The sequence below is a fragment of the Balaenoptera musculus genome, chromosome 3 (genome assembly GCF_009873245.2).
Source record: "Balaenoptera musculus isolate JJ_BM4_2016_0621 chromosome 3, mBalMus1.pri.v3, whole genome shotgun sequence".
In the NCBI taxonomy this organism is placed as follows: domain Eukaryota; kingdom Metazoa; phylum Chordata; class Mammalia; order Artiodactyla; family Balaenopteridae; genus Balaenoptera; species Balaenoptera musculus.
The window spans coordinates 94227539-94248931 of NC_045787.1; the positions used below are offsets into that span (position 1 = coordinate 94227539).

At 35.7% G+C, this 21393-nt stretch overlaps 1 protein-coding gene across 3 annotated transcripts in view; it reads left to right on the forward strand.

Moving 5' to 3' along the window:
* COMMD10 (COMM domain containing 10) overlaps positions 1-21393 on the forward strand; it is a 178323-nt gene that overhangs the window by 81087 nt on the left and 75843 nt on the right. Inside the window, exon 6 of one of the 3 annotated variants that reach the window (XM_036847811.1) lies at positions 7248-7280. The exons of the other annotated variants lie outside the window; for them this stretch is intronic. Within the exon in view, the coding sequence (XP_036703706.1) occupies positions 7248-7265 (18 nt within the window). The 3' untranslated portion in view covers positions 7266-7280. Of the gene's footprint in view, positions 1-7247; positions 7281-21393 lie in introns of those variants that run through there. 3 annotated transcript variants of the gene reach the window in all.

The following is a 21393-nucleotide window of genomic DNA, read 5'->3' on the forward strand; positions in this document are numbered from 1 at the left end:
AACACAAGAGAAGGAAAACACCTACAATAACAAACCCAAAACATTTAAGAAAATGGGAATAGGAACATACATATCGATAATTACCTTGAATGTAAATGGATTAAATGCTCCCACCAAAAGACACAGGCTGGCTGAATGGATACAAAAACAAGACCCATATATATGCTGTCTACAAGAGACCCACTTCAGACCTAGGGACACATACAGACTGAAAGTGAGGGGACGGAAAAAGATATTCCATGCAAATGGAAATCAAAAGAAAGCTGGAGTAGCAATTCTCATATCAGACAAAATAGACTTTAAAATAAAGACTATTACAAGAGACAAAGAAGGACACTATATAATGATCAAGGGATCGATCCAAGAGGAATCTATAACAATTGTAAATATTTATGCACCCAACATAGGAGCACCTCAATACATAAGGCAAATACTAACAGCCATAAAAGGGGAAATCGACAGCAACACAATCATAGTAGGGGACTTTAACACCACACTTTCACCAATGGACAGATCATCCAAAATGAAAATAAATAAGGAAACACAAGCTTTAAATGATACATTAAACAAGATGGACTTAATTGATATTTATAGGACATTCCACCCAAAAACAACAGAATACACATTTTTCTCAAGTGCTCATGGAACATTCTCCAGGATAGATCATATCTTGGGTCACAAATCAAGCCTTGGTAAATTTAAGAAAATTGAAATCATATCAAGTATCTTTTCCGACCACAACGGTATGAGACTAGATATCAATTACAGGAAAAGATCTGTAAAAAATACAAACACATGGAGGCTACACAATACATTACTTAATAACGAAGTGATTACTGAAGAAATCAAAGGGGAAATCAAAAAATACCTAGAAACAAATGACAATGGAGATACGATGACCCAAAACCTATGGGACGCAGCAAAAGCAGTGCTAAGAGGGAAGTTTATAGCAATACAAGCCTACCTCAAGAAACAGGAAACATCTCGAATAAACAACCTAACCTTGCACCTAAAGCAATTAGAGAAAAAGAACAAAAAAACCCCAAAGCCAGCAGAAGGAAAGAAATTATAAAGATCAGGTCAGAAGTAAATGAAAAAGAAATGAAGGAAACAATAGCAAAAATCAATGAAACTAAAAGCTGGTTCTTTGAGAAGATAAACAAAATTGATAAACCATTAGCCAGACTCATCAAGAGAAAAAGGGAGAAGACCCAGATCAATAGAATTAGAAATGAAAAAGGAGAAGTAACCACTGACACTGCAGAAATACAAAAGATCATGAGAGATTACTACAAGCAACTCTATGCCAATAAAATGGACAACCTGGAAGAAATGGACAGATTCTTAGAAATGCACAAACTGCCGAGACTGAACCAGGAAGAAATAGAAGATATGAACAGACCAATCACAAGCACTGAAATTGAAACTGTGATTAAAAACCTTCCAACAAACAAAAGCCCAGGACCAGATGGCTTCACAGGTGAATTCTATCAAACATTTAGAGAAGAGCTAACACCTATCCTTCTCAAACTCTTCCAAGATATTGCAGAGGGAGGAACACTCCCAAACTCATTCTACGAGGCCACCATCACCCTGATACCAAAACCAGACAAAGATGTCACAAAGAAAGAAAACTACAGGCCAATATCACTGATGAACATAGATGCAAAAATCCTCAACAAAATACTAGCAAACAGAATCCAACAGCACATTAAAAGGATCGTACACCATGATCAAGTGGGGTTTATCCCAGGAATGCAAGGATTCTTCAATATATGCAAATCAATCAATGTGATACACCATATTAACAAATTGAAGGAGAAAAACCATATGATCATCTCAATAGATGCAGAGAAAGCTTTCGACAAAATTCAACACCCATTTATGATAAAAGCCCTGCAGAAAGTAGGCATAGAGGGAACTTTCCTCAACATAATAAAGGCCATATATGACAAACCCACAGCCAACATTGTCCTCAATGGTGAAAAACTGAAACCATTTCCACTAAGATCAGGAACAAGACAAGGTTGCCCACTCTCACCACTATTATTCAACATAGTTTTGGAAGTGTTAGCCACAGCAATCAGAGAAGACAAAGAAATCAAAGGAATCCAAATCGGAAAAGAAGAAGTAAAGCTGTCACTATTTGCAGATGACATGATACTATACATAGAGAATCCTTAAGATGCTACCAGAAAACTCCTAGAGCTAATCAATGAATTTGGTAAAGTAGCAGGATACAAAATTAATGCACAGAAATCTCTTGCATTTCTATACACTACTGACGAAAAATCTGAAAGTGAAATTAAGAAAACACTCCCATTTACCATTGCAACAAAAAGAATAAAATATCTAGGAATAAACCTACCTAAGGAGACAAAAGACCTGTATGCAGAAAATTATAAGACACTGATGAAAGAAATTAAAGATGATACAAATAGATGGAGAGATATACCATGTTCCTGGATTGGAAGAATCAACATTGTGAAAATGACTCTACTACCCAAAGCAATCTACAGATTCAATGCAATCCCTATCAAACTACCACTGGCATTTTTCACAGAAGTAGAACAACAAATTTCACAATTTGTATGGAAACACAAAAGACCCCGAATAGCCAAAGCAATCTTGAGAACGAAAAATGGAGCTGGGGGAATCAGGCTCCCTGACTTCAGACTATATTACAAAGCTTCAGTAATCAAGACAGTTTGGTACTGGCACAAAAACAGAAATATAGATCAATGGAACAGGATAGAAAGCCCAGAGATAAACCCACACACATATGGTCACCTTATCTTTGATAAAGGAGGCAAGCATATACAGTGGAGAAAAGACAGCCTCTTCAATAAGTGGTGCTGGGAAAATTGGACAGGTACATGTAAAAGTATGAAATTAGAACACTCCCTGACACCATGCACAAAAATAAACTCAAAATGGATTAAAGACCTAAGTGTAAGGGCAGACACTATCAAACTCTTAGAGGAAAACATAGGCAGAACACTCTATGACATACATCACAGCAAGATTCTTTTTGACCCAGCTCCCAGAGAAATGAAAATAAGAACACAAATAAACAAATGGGACCTAATGAAACTTAAAAGCTTTTGCACAGCAAAGGAAACCATAAACAAGACCAAAAGACAACCATCAGAATGGGAGAAAATATTTGCAAATGAAGCAACTGACAAAGGATTAATCTCCAAGATTTACAAGCAGCTCATGCAGCTCAATAACAAAAAAACGAACAACCCAATCCAAAAATGGGCAGAAGACCTAAATAGACATTTCTCCAAAGAAGATATACAGATGGCCTACAGACACATGAAAGAATGCTCAACATCATTAATCATTAGAGAAATGCAAATCAAAACTACAATGAGATATCATCTCACACCAGTCAGAATGGCCATCATCAAAAAATCTAGAAACAATAAATGCTGGAGAGGGTGTGGAGGAAAGGAAACACTCTTGCACTGTTGGTGGGAATGTAAATTGATACAGCCACTATGGAGAACAGTATGGAGGTTCCTTAAAAAACTGCAAATAGAACTACCATACGACCCAGCAATCCCAATACTGGGCATATACCCTGAGAAAACCATAGGTCAAAAAGAGTCATGTTCCAAAATGTTCATTGCAGCTCTATTTACAATAGCCAGGACATGGAAGCAACCTAAATGTCCATCGACAGATGAATGGATAAAGAAGATGTGGCACATATATACAATGGAATATTACTCAGCCATAAAAAGAAATGAAATGGAGGTATTTGTAATGAGGTGGATGGAGTTAGAGTCTGTCATACAGAGTGAAGTAAGTCAGAAAGAGAAAAACAAATATAGTATGCTAACACATATATACGGAATCTAAGGGAAAAAAAAAAAAAAAGGCCATGAAGAACCTAGTGGCAAGACGGGAATAAAGACACAGACCTACTAGAGAATGGACTTGAGGATATGGGGAGGGGGTGGGGTGAGATGTGACAGGGTAAGAGAGTGTCATGGGCATATATAGACTACCAAATGTAAAATAGATAACTAGTGGGAAGCAGCCGCATAGCACAGGGAGATCAGCTCGGTGCTTTGTGACCACCTAGAGGGGTGGGATGGGGAGGGTGGGAGGGAGGGAGATGCAAGCGGGAAGAGAAATGGGAACATATTGTATATGTATAACTGATTCACTTTGTTATAAAGCAGAAGCTAACACACCATTGTAAGGCAATTATACTTCAATAAAGATGTTTAAAAAAAAAAAAAAGATTACACAGAGAGGAAACTTTCATTATTACTAAGAAGATTAGGAGATCCCCTAATTTTGGGGGTGTTTAAAGTAATATTGGTACCCACAAAGATTAAAAAGTGAGAAAGTCAAGTAAAAGATTACAATTCTTAATCAAATGGAAAAAAGGCAGATTGTCCAGAAGGGAAGTGAAAATAATAAATTAATATGTAATCATAAAGGTAGATTGTTGGTGAGAGAGGCCGTTGGCTCTTCAGAGAATATAGAAAATAATTACCACGGACATAGAATATCTAACATTATCATTGAAATATGAAATGTTAGTATTCATAGGGGTTACTAAAGGGACAGTGTCAGAATTGAAAGGAAAAAGCAGTTTCTAGGACCTAAAACCTAAAAATCTTAGCAAACTCCTTGAGAATAAAATTTAAATGCCTAGAATAGTTTTTAAAATCTGGGTTTAGCTAGCTCAGTGCCCTAGAATTTCAATGACTACATAGAAAATTAGCTCATTAAAATGAAAGTCAATCTTGTTTTTATTTTTAATGTGATATTTCCCAGATCTCTAAGGGACCATTGGAAGGACTTAAATATTCTGTATCCTTATGAAACTGAATTATATAGGCCTCCTTGAATTTAAACAGTGTAAAGACTTTCCAAGTAGTGTTCAATTTAAACTTGTGGCTTTCTTTCAGAAGGAAGCTCTCTGTTCTGAGAGAATACGGTTTTGTTTACATTTGGAAGAAATAGACATTGGTGTTTTGTTCGCCACTTATGTATTCATCATACTTACCACAGTGCCAGACACATAGTAAACATTTAGTCAATAGTTTTTGAATGAATAAATGAATGAATGAATATGAATTTTACATTCAGTTTTGCTTTTTCTGGAAAGCTGATAATCTACAAAGCAGTTCATTTGTGGTATGTGAGGAAATCTCTCTCCCATTACTGCATTCAAGTATTGTACAGTAGCAGGGCTATACCTAAATAGTGTTAGTGTTGATCAGAAATGGGCTAGAACATTTTTGAGATTGTGTTTCCATGCATTACAGAAGAGACTGATATTATTTTAAGCCAAATAAAAATTCCTTTTCGAATTTGTGTGAATTTTGATCATTTTGATCAGTCTCCTGTTTACGGCTAATAATCTACAGTTGACTGTGTCGTCCCTCAGTTCCAAATATGAAAGGATTGAATTCATGCTGCTTTTGAGAAGAAATACTGTAAAAGAATATTGGAAACAGTTATATGAATAATGAGATATGCCAGGACCTCATTTTACTTGGATTATTTTTGAAAGTTTAGTAGATGTACTTATTACTCTAGTCACATGTAGAAAAATGACAGATATTTCTATCTGGTCCATAGTTCTCTGTTCTTAAAAAAATCTGGCATGTTCTTTTGTATTCACTTCCTAGTTATGTATCCATACTTCCTTTATTTTGCTTAGTTATGTATCTGACTTTTTTTTTTTCCTGAAGCTCTTAATTAAAATCAACTTTTCCTCTACAATACTTAAAATTAATTTGGGCTCCTTTTTCTCATGATCCTGTTACTCAGTGATTGTTTTCTCAAATACTTGTTTCCGAGACCTTTGTTAGTTTTATGTAGACATATTTTAGTGGTTGGAGTTTCATCTCCAGCCAACCTTTCTGGGTTAATAATACTGCTTTACCCTGGCTTCTAGGCTAGAACCTCATCAATCATGTAGATGTAGAATAGGACATAAGGAACACTAAAGAAGCAACATCATCTTTTATTCTAGCAGCAGTGGAGAGGATCATTATTTACCAAAAGGAAACAGATTGAGCAGAGGTTTGACTATGTTAAGTGCTATTATTATATTTAAAAAGTTATATGATAATTCTCAAGGGTTGAGCTGTTTTTAATGTTTTTTATGCAAAAACATTTTATGGGCTTTTAGCCAGAGAATTTTTATATATAAATGGTAATAGAGGGACAGCGTAACATTTATGAACTTGGAGGCAATGTGATGTAATGGACTTGGGACTTTAGGAGCAGATGCTTTGAGTTCTGACCCCTTCACTTAATAGTTTTGTAACTGTGGGCTAGTTACTTGACCTCTTTGGGCCTCAACTTCTTGTTTTGCAAAATGGAAATAATGTGATTTAGTCTCCAGAATTTTGAGGGGGTTGAATGCAAGTATATACACAAAATGCCTAACGAAACTTTTGGCACATTAAGTTTTTCTCCAAAGACAAATAGATCCTATCACTAAGTATAGAAAGGAAGACGTAAAAAAAGTTTCTTCATGATTTGCTAGAGCTTTGTGCCCATAGATCTCTATATTGTCTTAACCTGTGATCCATAATGATCCCAACAAGGATGTGTGTTTTAAGAAGGCATAGAGTTTTTACTTTTTTGTTCACTTTGAATAAAAACTCAGTTTGTGCTCTGAGGTCCTAGGTGGCTGCTAGATACAACGATATGGGAAGATGGAGGATGGACAAGGGGAGTTTAACGGGCCCCTCGTCCTACTTCCACCTATATTTTTCTGTTTTAGCTTTTGTATTTATGTGGACAGTATTGTTTGAACAAGAGGATTGGTGTCTTTCAAGAAAGTTTGGAAAACCAAGAGCAGGCTCAAGCATACTATTCCTTGACTTCCCTTTCTCTCGGGTCCCACTCTGCTTTCTCCTTAGCCTTGGTAGGGCAGGGAGGAGGGAAGAGTTTTCCAGGCTGTCTTCTTGGTAGAGTTCTCAGCCAACAAAACATCACAGAAGAAGGGTCCTATGCAAAGAGGGCACTCCTGGTAGAAAAGTTCCTTGACCTGCTTAGCTCTAGGATTGATCTCTGCCCATACAGAGGCACATTTTGGGCCATGATCAGAAATTTTCCAACTTTGAAATAACAAAAACAAACATCTTGCCTCTGATTACTTTCTCCTATTTGTCCTTATTGAGAACTCTTTGATTGACCTTTACTATTTTTGTTTTCTTCTTTATCTGTCTGAGACTCTAATCCATCATTTACTCTCTTTTCAGTGTCCTAGTCTTCCCTGAACCCACCAGGAAGAACTGTGCTTCTGGATAAATCTATCTGACTTTACTCTGCCATCAAGCATTAAGCATTGCTGGAGAAAATAACACACTGGCTGATGAGTTGCCTAATAATTTCTTGAGCTCTGAGTTCCTTCTCTTTCAGTTGTCCGAGTGACTTCTCTCTCCTCCATCATCCTCTCTGTTGGCCTCTTACCATCAACACTTAAGCATGCTCAAAAGAATCCAGCATCAAATAAAAGTAACAAATGAATCCATCTGCTATTTGAGATGCCTCCCTCTTTCTCATATTCTCACAAACTTTTTAAACAAGTTGTTTATTTTCATGGTCTTTAGACCATTCCAATACTGTTTCTGCTTTCGTAAATTTATTTTACCTTCCTGCTTAATAATGCTTAACAGCTTTCTCATTACTTTATGAGAGAGTCTCATATCCCCAGCCTTACATTCATATCATTCTATTTCCCCTTTTCTTGTCATATGCACTGCCTTCATTTCATCAGATATACCTGGTTTTTTCTTCTGTCTGTGGGTTTTTACAGGTTCTGTTTCTTCTATCTAGAAAGCACTCTCCTCGATTTCCCCAACTCCTCGAACATACTGTTCAGTTGTCACATGTCATTTCCCAAGAGATTTTCCCTGACCTGACCTGACATGCCTTAGTCTTCCTACTTTATACCTTATCTTCATAGCACTTGTCACATTTGTAGTAATTTATTTAATGTCTTTCTTCCCATGTCTTTTAGTCTTAGCTTCTAAAGAGTAGGGATTTCATTGGTCATAGGGCCTGATACTTGTAAGGAGCTCAAGACATATTTGTTGAAGAAATGACTGAATAAGTGAACAACTTTATTTCTCCATAGCTCTGTAGATCAGTGTGTCTTTGACCTTATGAAGCTTCTTTTCATTGGCAGTGTATAATAATAAGTTTTAAGTGGAGGTGCAGCAATTACTTCCTCTACTAGAGTTACTAAGCAGTGTACTCAATAGGGCATAATAGCTGTATAGCATATACACTTTTTCTTTATAATCCTCTGCTTTTTGCTTTTTAAAAAAGCTAGAAATATATAATAATTTCAAACTTTTTTATTAGGAAGCTGAATATTTTGTTTCTTATGGCATTTTAAATTAAATCACATGTTTATTGACTACTATTTGGTGTATGCCCCTAAATGAAAAACTAAAATATAGGTAAAAGATTTTTATCAATTTTCCAAAAAATTTTTTTCTAAAAATAAAATACACTTTAAAAACAGTTAAGGAATACATATATCCAAAAGAGACACCAGAAATTCTGTTTTCTACCTAAATATATTAGACTTTTCTCAGCTCCTAATACTCTAGTAAATAAAATGTTACAAAACTTTTATAATGAAGAACAATTTGACAGCTGAAAGTACAGCTAAAAGTATAAGGTAAATTAATGAATATATAAAGGAGCAGAGAGCAGTGACATTGTACTTATTTTGTAGATTTCTCATTTGTACACAAAATAATAATGGTATGTGCATTTAAGTACAGTCAAATATTGCACATATGTACAGAGATTGCTACCATGTTTTGTGGATTAGTAAAGAGTGTTAAGTGGAATTGTGAAGATATTTTAGTGTTTAAAAGTAACCTTTATATCATTTATAGAGCTACTTTAGTGCTGTAAAAAAAATCCCCGTCAACATATCTACATGTGAATATGACAAAGAAGAATGACAGAATTTGGTTTACCACTAGGAAGCAGATTAAATGATCTCTTAATTACTTCTCGTATTAACATTTACATGTAACTATATTCCCAGCATATTCTAATTCAAACTCAAAACAGAAATTTAGAAATGAATGTAGTTTATATTTAACTGAGTTAAGAAAACATATGGTAGTAATTAAATTCTGCCTTATTTTTTTTAAACAAAGCTTTTTTATGAATAAAATTGCTGGCTTCCAAGTACTTGTACTTTAATTAAAACAACAACTGTACATTGTAATCCAGATTTTCCTCTTAAATACTTCCTTTATATCTTATACTTTATTTTCTTTAACTTATAGCTCTGTGTCTTGGGTAGAATTCTAAGAGAGTAATAATGGACTTTACCCTGCAATCAAAAAAGCAGTGTGGTAATACAGGAGCCAAGTGACAGCTTTTTCCCTCTAAGTATATAGATCCATAGTCTGGACAGGAATCTTTAGGAGTGAGATAACACGTCTTTCTGTCAGTTTACAACAGAATATTGACTCTTTCAGTTTCCAGTAGCTGTAATGGAAACTAACCTAGATGAACATCGCTACTTACTTTGCAGTAAGTGACTGACTACTTGACCCATTATACTCATGGTGAAGAAAGAAGTAACTTGTTCATGACCTGCCATAATCTACCCCAGCAGGTCAAGCTTTGATTGCCTCCTGTTTATTGATTACCTTAATATGCCCATTTGAATTAAATTATGTGGTAGAAGCAGGATATATCTGGGGGGAAAGGAGATGGAGTTTATTTTTAAGGAATTCTTTCTGCAGAAATTGGAGCCAAGAGTTGATTTTGAATAATCAGTTTTTGCTTATTTTCTACAAATAATTGTGTGATTTGGGAAATATCTTTGTTGCTTTTTTTTTTTTTTAATGAAAACGATCTATCGCTCATATAGTATCATGGTAAAAACATTATTTGCCTCATAATTACTTAAACCATGCTTTTATGAGAATAATAAATTACATTTATTAAGGGCTTATTATATGTTAGGGTTTATTCTAAGGGCTTATTATATGTTAGGGTTTATTCTAAGTGCTTGAAGTCCTACTTCTACTGTGGAAGCCATAATGCTGCGATCATGCCTCTCATACCTCTTGATACAGCTTGAGTTCAGGCACATGATTTATGCTCAACTGGTTAGAAAGCTCTGCATGAAACTTCACATCTGAAAAAAGCAATACAAAGGAATAGGGGACAGTTACAAATGAGGCATTGGTACCAGCAGTGGTAGTGGTGCCAACATTCTCAGCAGAGGCTTCCTAAGCCAACTTTTATTTCCTTCAGCATGATTTTTGTGGCATTTCTGGCCTCCTAGTGCTCTTTAGTTCCAGCTTGTTTCCTAAGTCTGTTTCTTCAGCTTCATCATTTATGTGTCCTTTTCTGCTTAACTTAACAGATTGCACCTGCTCCTGCAACCAAGAACTCTGACTGGTACAATTATTAGTGGCAATAATTGGGCTTAATCTCTAACTATCTGGAAATCTCTCTCTTTTTTTTTTTTTTTTGGTAGCTACAGCTGTCAAAACCCTGAATTTCAGTTAACGTTGTAAAAGGGAATTTGTAAGGGGGAAAATATAGGTTTTAATTATTTCAGTAGTGGCATCAGAAGGAAACAACGAACATCTAATTAAGAATATTGTTTTCAAGAAATTGTTCATATATTTCCACTCTAAAAAACTTAAAACATTTTTTTGTAGATGTTATTTTTTGTTCACATAATTTTTATTATGGAAAGATATAATTTGTATTGGGCATGTATTCCTGATATGGAAAACATCCCTTTGATTTTCTTTTGAAGAATCCACCCCTTCCTTGCTCATAGGGTAAGGCCACACCCACCAGCCAACTCAGAGATGGTGTATGTGACCTATACCTAAGCAATCAGCACATTGTGTCTCCTTACATACATGGATTGGTTCAGATTGGGTGAGTATATATCAGTATATACTGATAGAAAGATGGCTGTAGCAGCTTCAAGCACTACAGCCTCATACATCACATGGAGCCTGAGAAGGAGGCCAACATATCAGAAAGTAGAACTGAGAGGATGGAGGGAGAGAAACTGAGTCCTGATGATATATTTTGAAGCCTAAATCCAGCTATGCCTGAAGCCATTCCTACTCATACATTTTAATCCTTTGAGCCAATACATTACCTTTTTGCTTATGCTAGTTTAGGGTGTAGGTTTCTGTTGTTGGCAACCAAGAGTCCTAGTTTCTTTGGGATGTAAATGCTAAATCATCTTGAATTGGCATCATGGATTATTGCCACCACATTTTAAAGGTTAGCTTTTTATTTATATTTTAGTTATATATACCTTTTATACATGAAATATTAACAAGGAAAAGCAACTAATACTTGAAGGTGAAGAATTAATCCAGAAAGAGATGAGAAAGAGATGAGAATTCAAACCTTGAATCTATAAAACTTTAAGATAGCTGCATTTTTACTTTCTGTATGACTTAAATCTGTAAAACCCAAGTTGAGAAACAAAACTTAAAAAGAATATTATAGTCATGTAAGACATGTATTTTAAAAAGTCAAACACATTACAAACATTTGCTGAATTGTATTTGATTTGTAATAAGCACTTCCCTACATTTTATACTGTTATTGCCTTATTATATAACTTTCTGAAGTTTTGATGTTGAAACATTGTGATTTTCTATCAAACATTGTGACTGAAAATATGAGCGTATGGATGAGAATCATGCTATTTCCAGATTTTTGTACATAAATATTTTAAGTAGGAAAGTAATATTTATTAATACTGCCTTTAACTGCCCCAACGTCATTCAGTATCCCTGTATTTTCCCTTTACCAATCATTCTTGGTCTGAAATTGAAATTGATTTTCTTCATTTCGCTCTTGCTTGGAATGGATAAAGAAAAGAACCAGTGAAAGCACTCCAGGGGGAAGATGCCCTCAAGAGCAAACTCTCAAAAACCTATGTTAGTCAGGATTCTTCTGGGTGTGAACGTCAGAGATCTAACACAAATTAACTTAGTCAAAATTTGCTGGCTCAAATAGCTACTGTGAAACAAGAGGTGAATCTCTAACCTCAGTCATGGTGGGATGCAGGGGTTCAAGCAGTATCACCACGGCTTTGTCTCTACATTGTTCAGTTTTACTACTCTTTTGTAATGGCTTTATTCTCCAGCAAGTACTCTCTATGGACTGCATGTGTCCAAATGTCTATCATTCTTATAGTTCCAGACTTCAGATAAGTATGAATGACTGTTGTTTTCCCCAGTGACAATTTAAAAAAATCTCTGGGGGGTGGGGGAACCCCAAAAACTATTGGCCTTGCTTGGTTCTCATGGCCACCAGGGTTTGGGGATGGAAGGCCACATGATTGATAGCTCTATCAGTATCACACTGAATGGAGTTGTGATATTTCCAAAAAAGAAAAGATGCCAGTGAGACAAGTATAGAAGTCCTCTTCCAGTAGGGTTGATCTACTTCCCATTGCAAGCTGTTCTGCTTGCTTTTGTTTCCCTATCTAATATATCATTCTTGAATTCAGTTGAATTCAATTGCCTCCTTTTGAAAAGATGCAAATGCTACTTCTGGTAGGATTTAGTTATTTATATCCAGTGCAAATTATATAAGAAAGGTTTCTTCTAGTGTGTAGCTGGGATCACCTGTGCTTAAGGACTGGAAATTTTGGCTCTGGAAAGGAAAGTAGGTATTTTGAAGGTTGGCAGTGTAGCAAAGTGGTAGACAGCATAGACTTTGGAAGCCATGGGGACCTGAGTATGACTTTGCCACTTCCCAACTATATGACCTTAGGCAAGTCACTTAATTTTTCAAGTCTTCATTATTTTAACCTGTAGGATGAAAATAAAACCTATATCACAGAGTGGCTATGAAAATTAAATGAGGCAAAATATGTGAAGCATTTATCACAATACCTAGCATGTAGTGGGTACTTGGTAAGTAATAGCTTACTGGATATTATGATTTGCACTGGTAATAACAATAATAATAAACACTGTCTCTTGCCACCCTTGTTCCCAAATACTTCCCAACTACCTAGGATTAAGAGTTTGAAAAGGTTCTGTAGTTCAGCTACATTAAGGTTCACATCAAATTTTACAAGTGAGTCTGGAAGTCTGATTGCTGTTCATAATGTTGGTTCTATGGGGAAAATTTTCTTGAACTTGAAGAAAATATATTTTTGTAACATAAGTGATTCTTCAGTGGAATTTGCTTCTCTTTGCTGTGTTATTGTTGTTTTTTAAATTATATTTAGTTTTTCCTTTTATGAGGGTCAATCAAGTAAGTAAGGGTCAGAATCTATTTAATAAAATGCTAGAATTAAAGTATATCCTAGCAGAATAAAATATATTTGCGGAGGCTGCTGATGGCTATAAGAAGTTGTGTCATAGCCATGTGACTTGTTGCGGGGAGAGGTGCTTAACTTAGAGCCTAATTAAGCCACAGATGAAATTTCAAGCGTTTTCATTTTGTTTTTATAGTCAGATATTTAACATTTCACTTTAAAAGTCCTGTCATAACCTGTGGCCCTTTACAGTGGTGGGCTGACTGACTCAGTATGAGGAAATGTGGTTATGGTAAGCAGGCACAGAATTCAGCTGTTTTGTTATTAATGAGAATAAATTCATGCATGAATAATCATAGACACACATAGCTAAAATGATGACTTTCTAGTATAAAAAACTTAATAGCCAACTGTGTTAACATTCCCATCCCTGCTTTGGTGATTGTAGGTGATTATCATGATATTAAGAAGTCAGAGTTATGGAGTTGATATTGTACTAGCTTACCTTTAAGAAAATTTATTTATGACCATAGACGGTGATACTTTATTCAGACATCCCTCATGCTATTATTAGTCACAGAAATGCTAAATCTGTGTGTATGGATGGCTTGTCACAATCTAATATAATGATTAGGAAAATAATTAATATAGTGTACTCTAAATGATAAATTTTTATCTTCATATATAAACGATAGCACAGATTTTCAAATTTATCAGGAAAAGGAGACACTAAGCAAAACCTAAGAAATAATGGATATTGTTTTAGTGTGACATATGATTTTCTAAATAAAGCTTAGAAGCACTTAGAATATACCTGTATTCCTGTTCTTTCAGCATGTGCAAAAATAACGTCTTGATAATAAAGGTTTTCTTTTTATAGATTGTCAGTAATTTTTATCAGAAGTATATAATCAAGAAAGGATAATTGTTGCTGCCAAATAAATATCCTTTTTTATGTTTTCTGCAGTAAACACTTGTGGCATTTTTAATATGTGGGGTTGTTTGCCACATTTTACAGAGTCTAGTTCACAGTCATAGTCTTCAGTTTTGGAAGAGAGCATAAAAAGGTCATTCCATTTGATGGTAATGTGCTTTGCAGATATAATATGAAATTAACACCTTAGGCAACAATTTTTACTTTCTAAAATGTCATTGTATTTCATGTAAACAGTTGGGTTTTTTTATCTTTCTTGCCAATAAGAATTATAAGTAGAGTTGAGGACAATTTTATTTTTATAGAAATAGAAAATCTGTGGAAGAACTCTGCTACTTTTTCTTTCTGAAAGTGCTGTAAAGTGTAAATTACCATAGGCCCCCATGGAAGGAGCCAGTTACCGTTTGAGTAGAATCCAGTTCAGATACTGAAGCACAGGGAGATTACATGACTTGCCTATGTTATATATTGAATTAGTAGTAGAGGTAGAATTGAAGTACTAGTGTTTCGGAACCAAACTTGGGTCTGCTCGCAATAAAGCCAATCTGCTGACAACCGGGTTGTGGTGAAGAGAAGTGCAGCATTTATTGCAGGGTTCCAGGCAAGAAGTTCAGGACAGCTAGTGCTCAAAGCACCCAAACTCCCCATGGGTTTCAGCAAAGCATTTTTAAAGGTGAGGTGAAGGAGGGGCATCCCAGGGAATGTGATCAGTTCATGCATAATTCTCTGATCGGTTGATGGTGAGGTAACATGGGCGGTATCACAGGGGTTAACATTATCAGTCCTTAGGCACCAGTACGTCTGGGGGCTCTGTGCTCATGATCATCAAGTAGTTAATTTCTTACATTTGGTGGTGGTTTTAGCATCTGTAGAACAACACAGGAAATGTGCATCAGATACTATTATCTAGGTACTTCAAAGAGGAGCTAGAGCAGAGGATATGGGGCAGGGGGTCTGTCCTGGGAAGGCCCCATAAGGTCCTGCTCCGTTATACTAGGCCCTAATTCTCAAGTCAGTTCAGCCCAGAGCCAGAGCTGTGGATGCTTTCTTTGTGGTTATTATGTGAAAGGCTTGACAACCAAAGATGTAAAGAGAGTGGTCTCAGATGTGTCTCCCCTCTCCTCTCCTCTCTTCTCACACACAGTCTTAGTTAGCTTGAGATAGATATACATGTATATATAAATCTAAAACCACATATATATACTGCCTGCTACAATTAAAACTTAATTTCATAGTCTTAAGTCAAGTTATCCTCAGAAATGTCCATTGTTACCCGTAAAACGAAAGACTTTAATATTAGTCACAGCTGGAGAGAGAGAAGAGGAAACTTACAAGGAGCAGTTTAATTTTCAAGTACATTTTGGTTTTCTCCTTGCTCTGTAGTAGAGATGCATGCTTTTAGTAGATGTTCACCTTTAGAAGCCAGTCTCTTGCCTTTGACTGAATAGAAAGAATTATAAATACTGTATTGACACCAACTGGTTGCTGTGGAAATCATTTTAATGTTATAAACTGACACCCTGACCACACTGCAGCATTAAGTGAAGAGAATGAGGGGCTTCCCTGGTGGCGCAGTGGTTGGGAGTCTGCCTGCCAATGCAGGGGACACGGGTTCGAGCCCTGGTCTGGGAAGATCCCACATGCCGCGGAGCGACTGGGCCCGTGAGCCACAGCTGCTGAGCCTGCGCGTCTGGAGCCTGTGCTCCGCAGTAAGAGAGGCCACGATAGTGAGAGGCCCGCGCACCGCGATGAAGAGTGGCCCCCACTTGCCACAACTAGAGAAAGCCCTCGCACAGAGGCGAAGACCCAACGCAGCCAAAAATAAATAAATTAATTAATTAATTTTTTAAAAAAAATGTACTTAAAAAAAAAATTTTTAAATGAAGAGAATGAGAAGTTGCTGTTTGGTTTTAAGTCTGTAAAGCAAATGCTAGGAAGGTTTTTTGGTTTCCCCGAAGTTCCACAGCCTGTAAATGACAGAGATGGGACTAGAACCTAAATATTTGCACTCTCAATCAAATTCTCTTTCTACTGCACTAAATTACATTTTTCTGAAAAGTAATATGAGTGGTTCATATAGGGAATGTTTCAATGAGGCTTAAGTTACTGTTTCTTATCTCATGTTCACTTAGGTGTTTTCACCCCTTCTTTTCTTTTTTTTTTTCTTTTTTTTTCTTTTTGGCTGTGTTGGGTCTTCGTTTCTGTGCGAGGGCTTTCTCTAGTTTGGTGAGTGGGGGCCACTCTTCATCGCAGTGCGCAGGCCTCTCACTATCGCGGCCTCTCTTGTTGCGGAGCACAGGCTCCAGACGCGCAGGCTCAGTAGTTGTGGCTCACGGGCCTAGTCGCTCCGCGGCATGTGGGATCTTCCCGGACCAGGGCTCGAACCCGTGTCCCCTGCATTGGCAGGCAGATTCTCAACCACTGCGCCACCAGGGAAGCCCCACCCCTTCTTTTCTGTACCTTCTGCATTAATTTTTCTTTTGGATCTGGTTCCTGATTAGGTTGAATATTTAGAGAAATACCTGCCATTTTTAAGGAGAAAATATCTAATAATGTTACCCTCATTTCTACTTTATATTACAGGCAGAAGGAGAACTAGAGCACAAATTTGTCTTCCTTCTTATTCATTTGAATAACAGAATATGTTAAAAATAATTGTAATATGCAAACAAAAAATCACTCAATGAAACTACTTACATGCTTAATAAGAATTCAGCACCATAATTAAATTGCAAAGTTTAACATCATTGTATTCCATTTTAATGTTAATATTTGATCTTACTTATAATGGATGTCTGCATGTAAACTTTTTATTTACTATAGAGGTTGTAGTATAGGATATTAAAGAAGACATTCAACTAGAACTGGATTTTTCTTCTTATGAGCTCTGAGGTTCCCGTAGCAATTTTAGACAACACATGCTGTTTTACTGGAAGAGTAACTAGAGGATATAGTCTGATCACTCTCTACCTCCCATGGTAAACCTTCTGTTTGTTTTGTGAATTTAGTAGTTAAAGGTGCATGATAAAACTTGTCATCTCTGTTGGATGATGCTAAATCAGATGGTAATAAAATGGCTGCCAAGCTCCAGCAGCTCTTCTTTTTATGCCATTAAACATCAGTTTCCTAGATGGTCATACATCTGGTGTGTTCAAAACCTTCTTACTCTGAAAGGAATAAAATGTACAACGTAAGTTTTAAATTCCAAAGTAAAGGGAGGAGGGGGATTCTTCATAAGTGAAAACGTTCCTCAAACATGCGAAAGAAAAGAGAATTTTTCGTGGAAATTTATTTTCACTTTTCTGACCATTATATGATTTTCCTAGCAATACAAAATAATTCCCTGCAGTTCCTCCCATTTACTTGTTGAAGTAGAAAAGTACATTAAATCTTAATTAGCCATACTACCTATAGTAGCATCTGGTGTTACTGAGTTTCTGCAGGCATCTAAAAGCAGTGTAGTAATCATTCCTTACCTGGAGGAAAAGATTTCAGCATTCTGTTTCATTAGGTGTTTTTTCTAGTCTTTCCTTCAGTTACATGATATGTTGGGGAAAAAATTATATATTCAGTTAACATGATTTGTTGAGAAAATACACATATGCATACACACACATATGCATATATGTGTATTTGTATATGCACCTATGTGTGTATGTATATATACACATATACATACATGCGTATGTGTGTGTTGTGTTTGTATGTATATATTTATGTTCCTTTCTCAATAGTATTCTATTTCATACCTTGGAAAATATAAATAACCACCAAAAATATAAGATCAAGATGGCTTCTTTTAAGAAACTAAGTTGTTATTCCACTTTTTTTTGCTTTCACATCACAGATATTAAGAAAACTAGAGGACTTAATTTGGCTTAGACATTTTTTAGCATCTGTTTGGTTTTTACTTTGTTTTCTTGACTCGCTCAGTTATAGTGGGTTGGCCAAAAAGTTCTTTTGGTATTTGCTTCCTTTTATTGTGAGTGTTTCTTATTTCTCTAAAACACTTTGAATTCCCCCTCCACTGATTCTTTTCCCTCCTTTGTTTGTTTACATGCCTCACTTATGTGGTAGTATCTGAAAGTAAAAAAGCAATTTAGAAACAAAGTTGAATAAAATTCGTTGTTCTTAATTCTGGAGATTGTTTACTGAGGTTATTATCTTGTTGATGAGTTATCTTCACATCAAGCATTCAGGATATCAGTTACCAGACACATCATATTTAGTTATGGTGGGCTTATGGTTGTGTATTGTGCAGAATTCATGAAGGCGTTTTCTACAGATTTATCATGAATTTATGGCCAATGGAACTGTTTAAACTTCCTAATCCATTTGTTCCACTGAGTAGCCTTAGAGTTAAAACAGCAGTTTCCATTTCCCTTATGGGCAGGTGAACCCATGCACACATTTATCATTGATTTCTAGCACTGGAAAAATGTAGAAAGTGGGTGAGTTGCTCTATATTCAAAGGAGGGAGAATATTTGGGAGGAGTTTTCCTGAAAATAGGATTGGTGAAATAAAAATAAAATGTATATTCACCCTAAGGGAGATAAACTATCAGAAGCAAACCTCTTTGGTAGATGTTTGAATCAGGGATATAATCCAACCATGGTAGAGTATTTGGTTTGACTTTCCTTTGAGAAGCAGGGACAACCCATGGTGTTGGGCTGGCAGGCATGAGGAAGCAATCACCCTTCTCCTCTCCCTTCCTTCCCCCCAAATTATAAATAGAAACATTGTGTCCAAATAACTGCAAAGATACAATCTAGCTTTTTTCTTTTCCTATTTTAATAAGCCTTTTTATTTTTTAAGAATTAAGGTTAGCAAACTTGAGAGAGAATCTAAAAGTACTCTTTCAAATGTTTCTGATCTTCAGTTGAGTTACTTGAATTAGACACATCTATTAATATAATTATTGCATTACTACATCCATTTTATTATATGCAGTCTAGAATACCTGGTCTTTTTACTCCTATAATCCTGAAATAAACATTTAATTTTTAGGCATTACAAATGCCCAATAGCTGTGTTTTTCATTAATGTGAATTGTATTTTTTTTTATTAATAGTTTAGATGAATCTGTATATCCAAGTCTTGACCCACTGAAATGAGTAATCCTTTGTATTAGGGAAGAACATCAGTAGGATTAGAGATTTCTTGACTTTCTCGATCCTTCTTGTTAGTCCTTCAAGAGACTGCATAAAGATGATAATAGGTGTTCTGTCCTATTCACCAAGTTTTCTCCATTGATTTCAGAACATTACATTGTCAGAGAGAGAGGGAAATATCAGTACTTTTTTCTGTATCACACTCCCCACCTTTAGCACTGCTTCCCATTCTTTCTTTTAGCCATTATTTACTGAGGACCTATTGTGAACCAGAAGTTGTACAAAGCTCTGGCAATATGTGACCTTAATCATTCTGACCATTATGGAGTTACAGTTTAATAGAGAAGGCAGAAAAGAACGTGGATTCCTGAGTCACACTGCCTGGGTTTTACTCTTGTTTGCATCACTTCCTGGTGAAGTTGGACAAGTCACTTCATCATTTGTTTCAATTTCCTTCTTGCTAAAATGAAAATAACTCTACATTAAATGAGGTAATGCATGTGAAACATTTAGCACTCATGTTAGGAGAGGAAACTTCTAGGCTACTATCTCTAACCCTGTTAAAAAAGTGATTTGACCAGCTTTATTTAGTTATAATATTTTTATTTAGCTTTTGTAGCCTTTTCCCAGTCCTAGTATAATACAGCCTCTTGAATACACTCTGGTCACCTTTTCTTCTCTCCTTCAAAAGCTCCTGGTATTCTGTCATTTCTTGGAAGCTTCCTCATTTAACAGCTCTTGGCTAGACATTCCTATCCATGTAACACTCATGACTCCCGTTACACGCTGTGCAGTAACGTGCAGTTACTCCTTCCTTGTACATGTTGCTAATGTGGATTATTTATTTACTTATTTGAGGTGTGACTACTGGGTATCTTTTCAGTTATTTATTATCTGTCTCTTGTTGTAAACACCTAGAAGGGAAGAAACCATAGCAATCTGCACAGTAGGCATTTAATAATTGAAATAAGTGAAAACAATTTCCATTCTCAGTAGAGGAGAGTATAGCTTTCTTTTCCCAGGCTGTTTACGTGGTTGAGAACAAACAGGACTGTCAGAACTGTCCATCTTATCCTTTAGATGCAGAGGTGTATCAAGTTCTATTGAACCCTTTGTAAAATGAATTACCTTTTTCATTTTTAAGTTTTTACAGTTTTAAATGTGTACTTTCCAGTTTCAACTGTGTACTATTTCTCCATTTTAGCTCATTTGTTAGATTAAACTTTGGGAATGTCTTTTATTGTGAATAGTAATTTTCTAAATTTTTACTTTTGTTTTGCTTTTTGATTCTTTGACTATTTTCCCATAGCCATTCACTTTCTTCCAAGTCTTACTCAGAAGCCATTCAAAGCTCTACAATTAGATTACGTTTATTAACCACCCTATGATTAAGCCATGTCTTCTTTTTTTCTTTTTTATTTACAGTTTGCATATTATGTGCTGTACTTTGACTCATTTAATAAATAATTACTCTCCTTTCTTATAATTCTGTCTGGAAATTTTCATTTTCATTTTATTTTCTTCCTTCCTTTACAAAAACTAGAGATCAAGTGTAAAACTTTCTGGATAAGTACATACTAAGGCTTTGTGTACCTAGCCCTTAATATTTTCACTGTTTTACAAGAGAAGAGGTTGTCAACTGACTGCTAACCACGTGAGATGCCAGTTTGATGTGACAAATCTGTCCGTTAAGACTGATTTTCCAAATAGTATTTCTTGGAAACACAAAATCAAAGCTGTGGAGTACTCTGTATGATTTTTAGTTCTAAGGATGTAGCATGCAAGTATTACTGTTCTCATTTTGGAGAGCGAAAAATAGACTGGGAGAATTAAAGAGATTTATGCGTTATTTCTCCATTCATATGGTTAGTGTTGGCTAGTATGTGTTGGTATTACTGAATCTCAACCCAAGTTCCCTGTCTCCTGTTGAATTGTTGTAAATTCAAATGAAAACACTAAGAAAAAAGTCAACATTAAAAATATAATAGCAATTGGTAATTTAGCACAGGGCATGAAATATTACCTCAAGTCATAGTATGCTCATTAAAACATTTTAAATTAA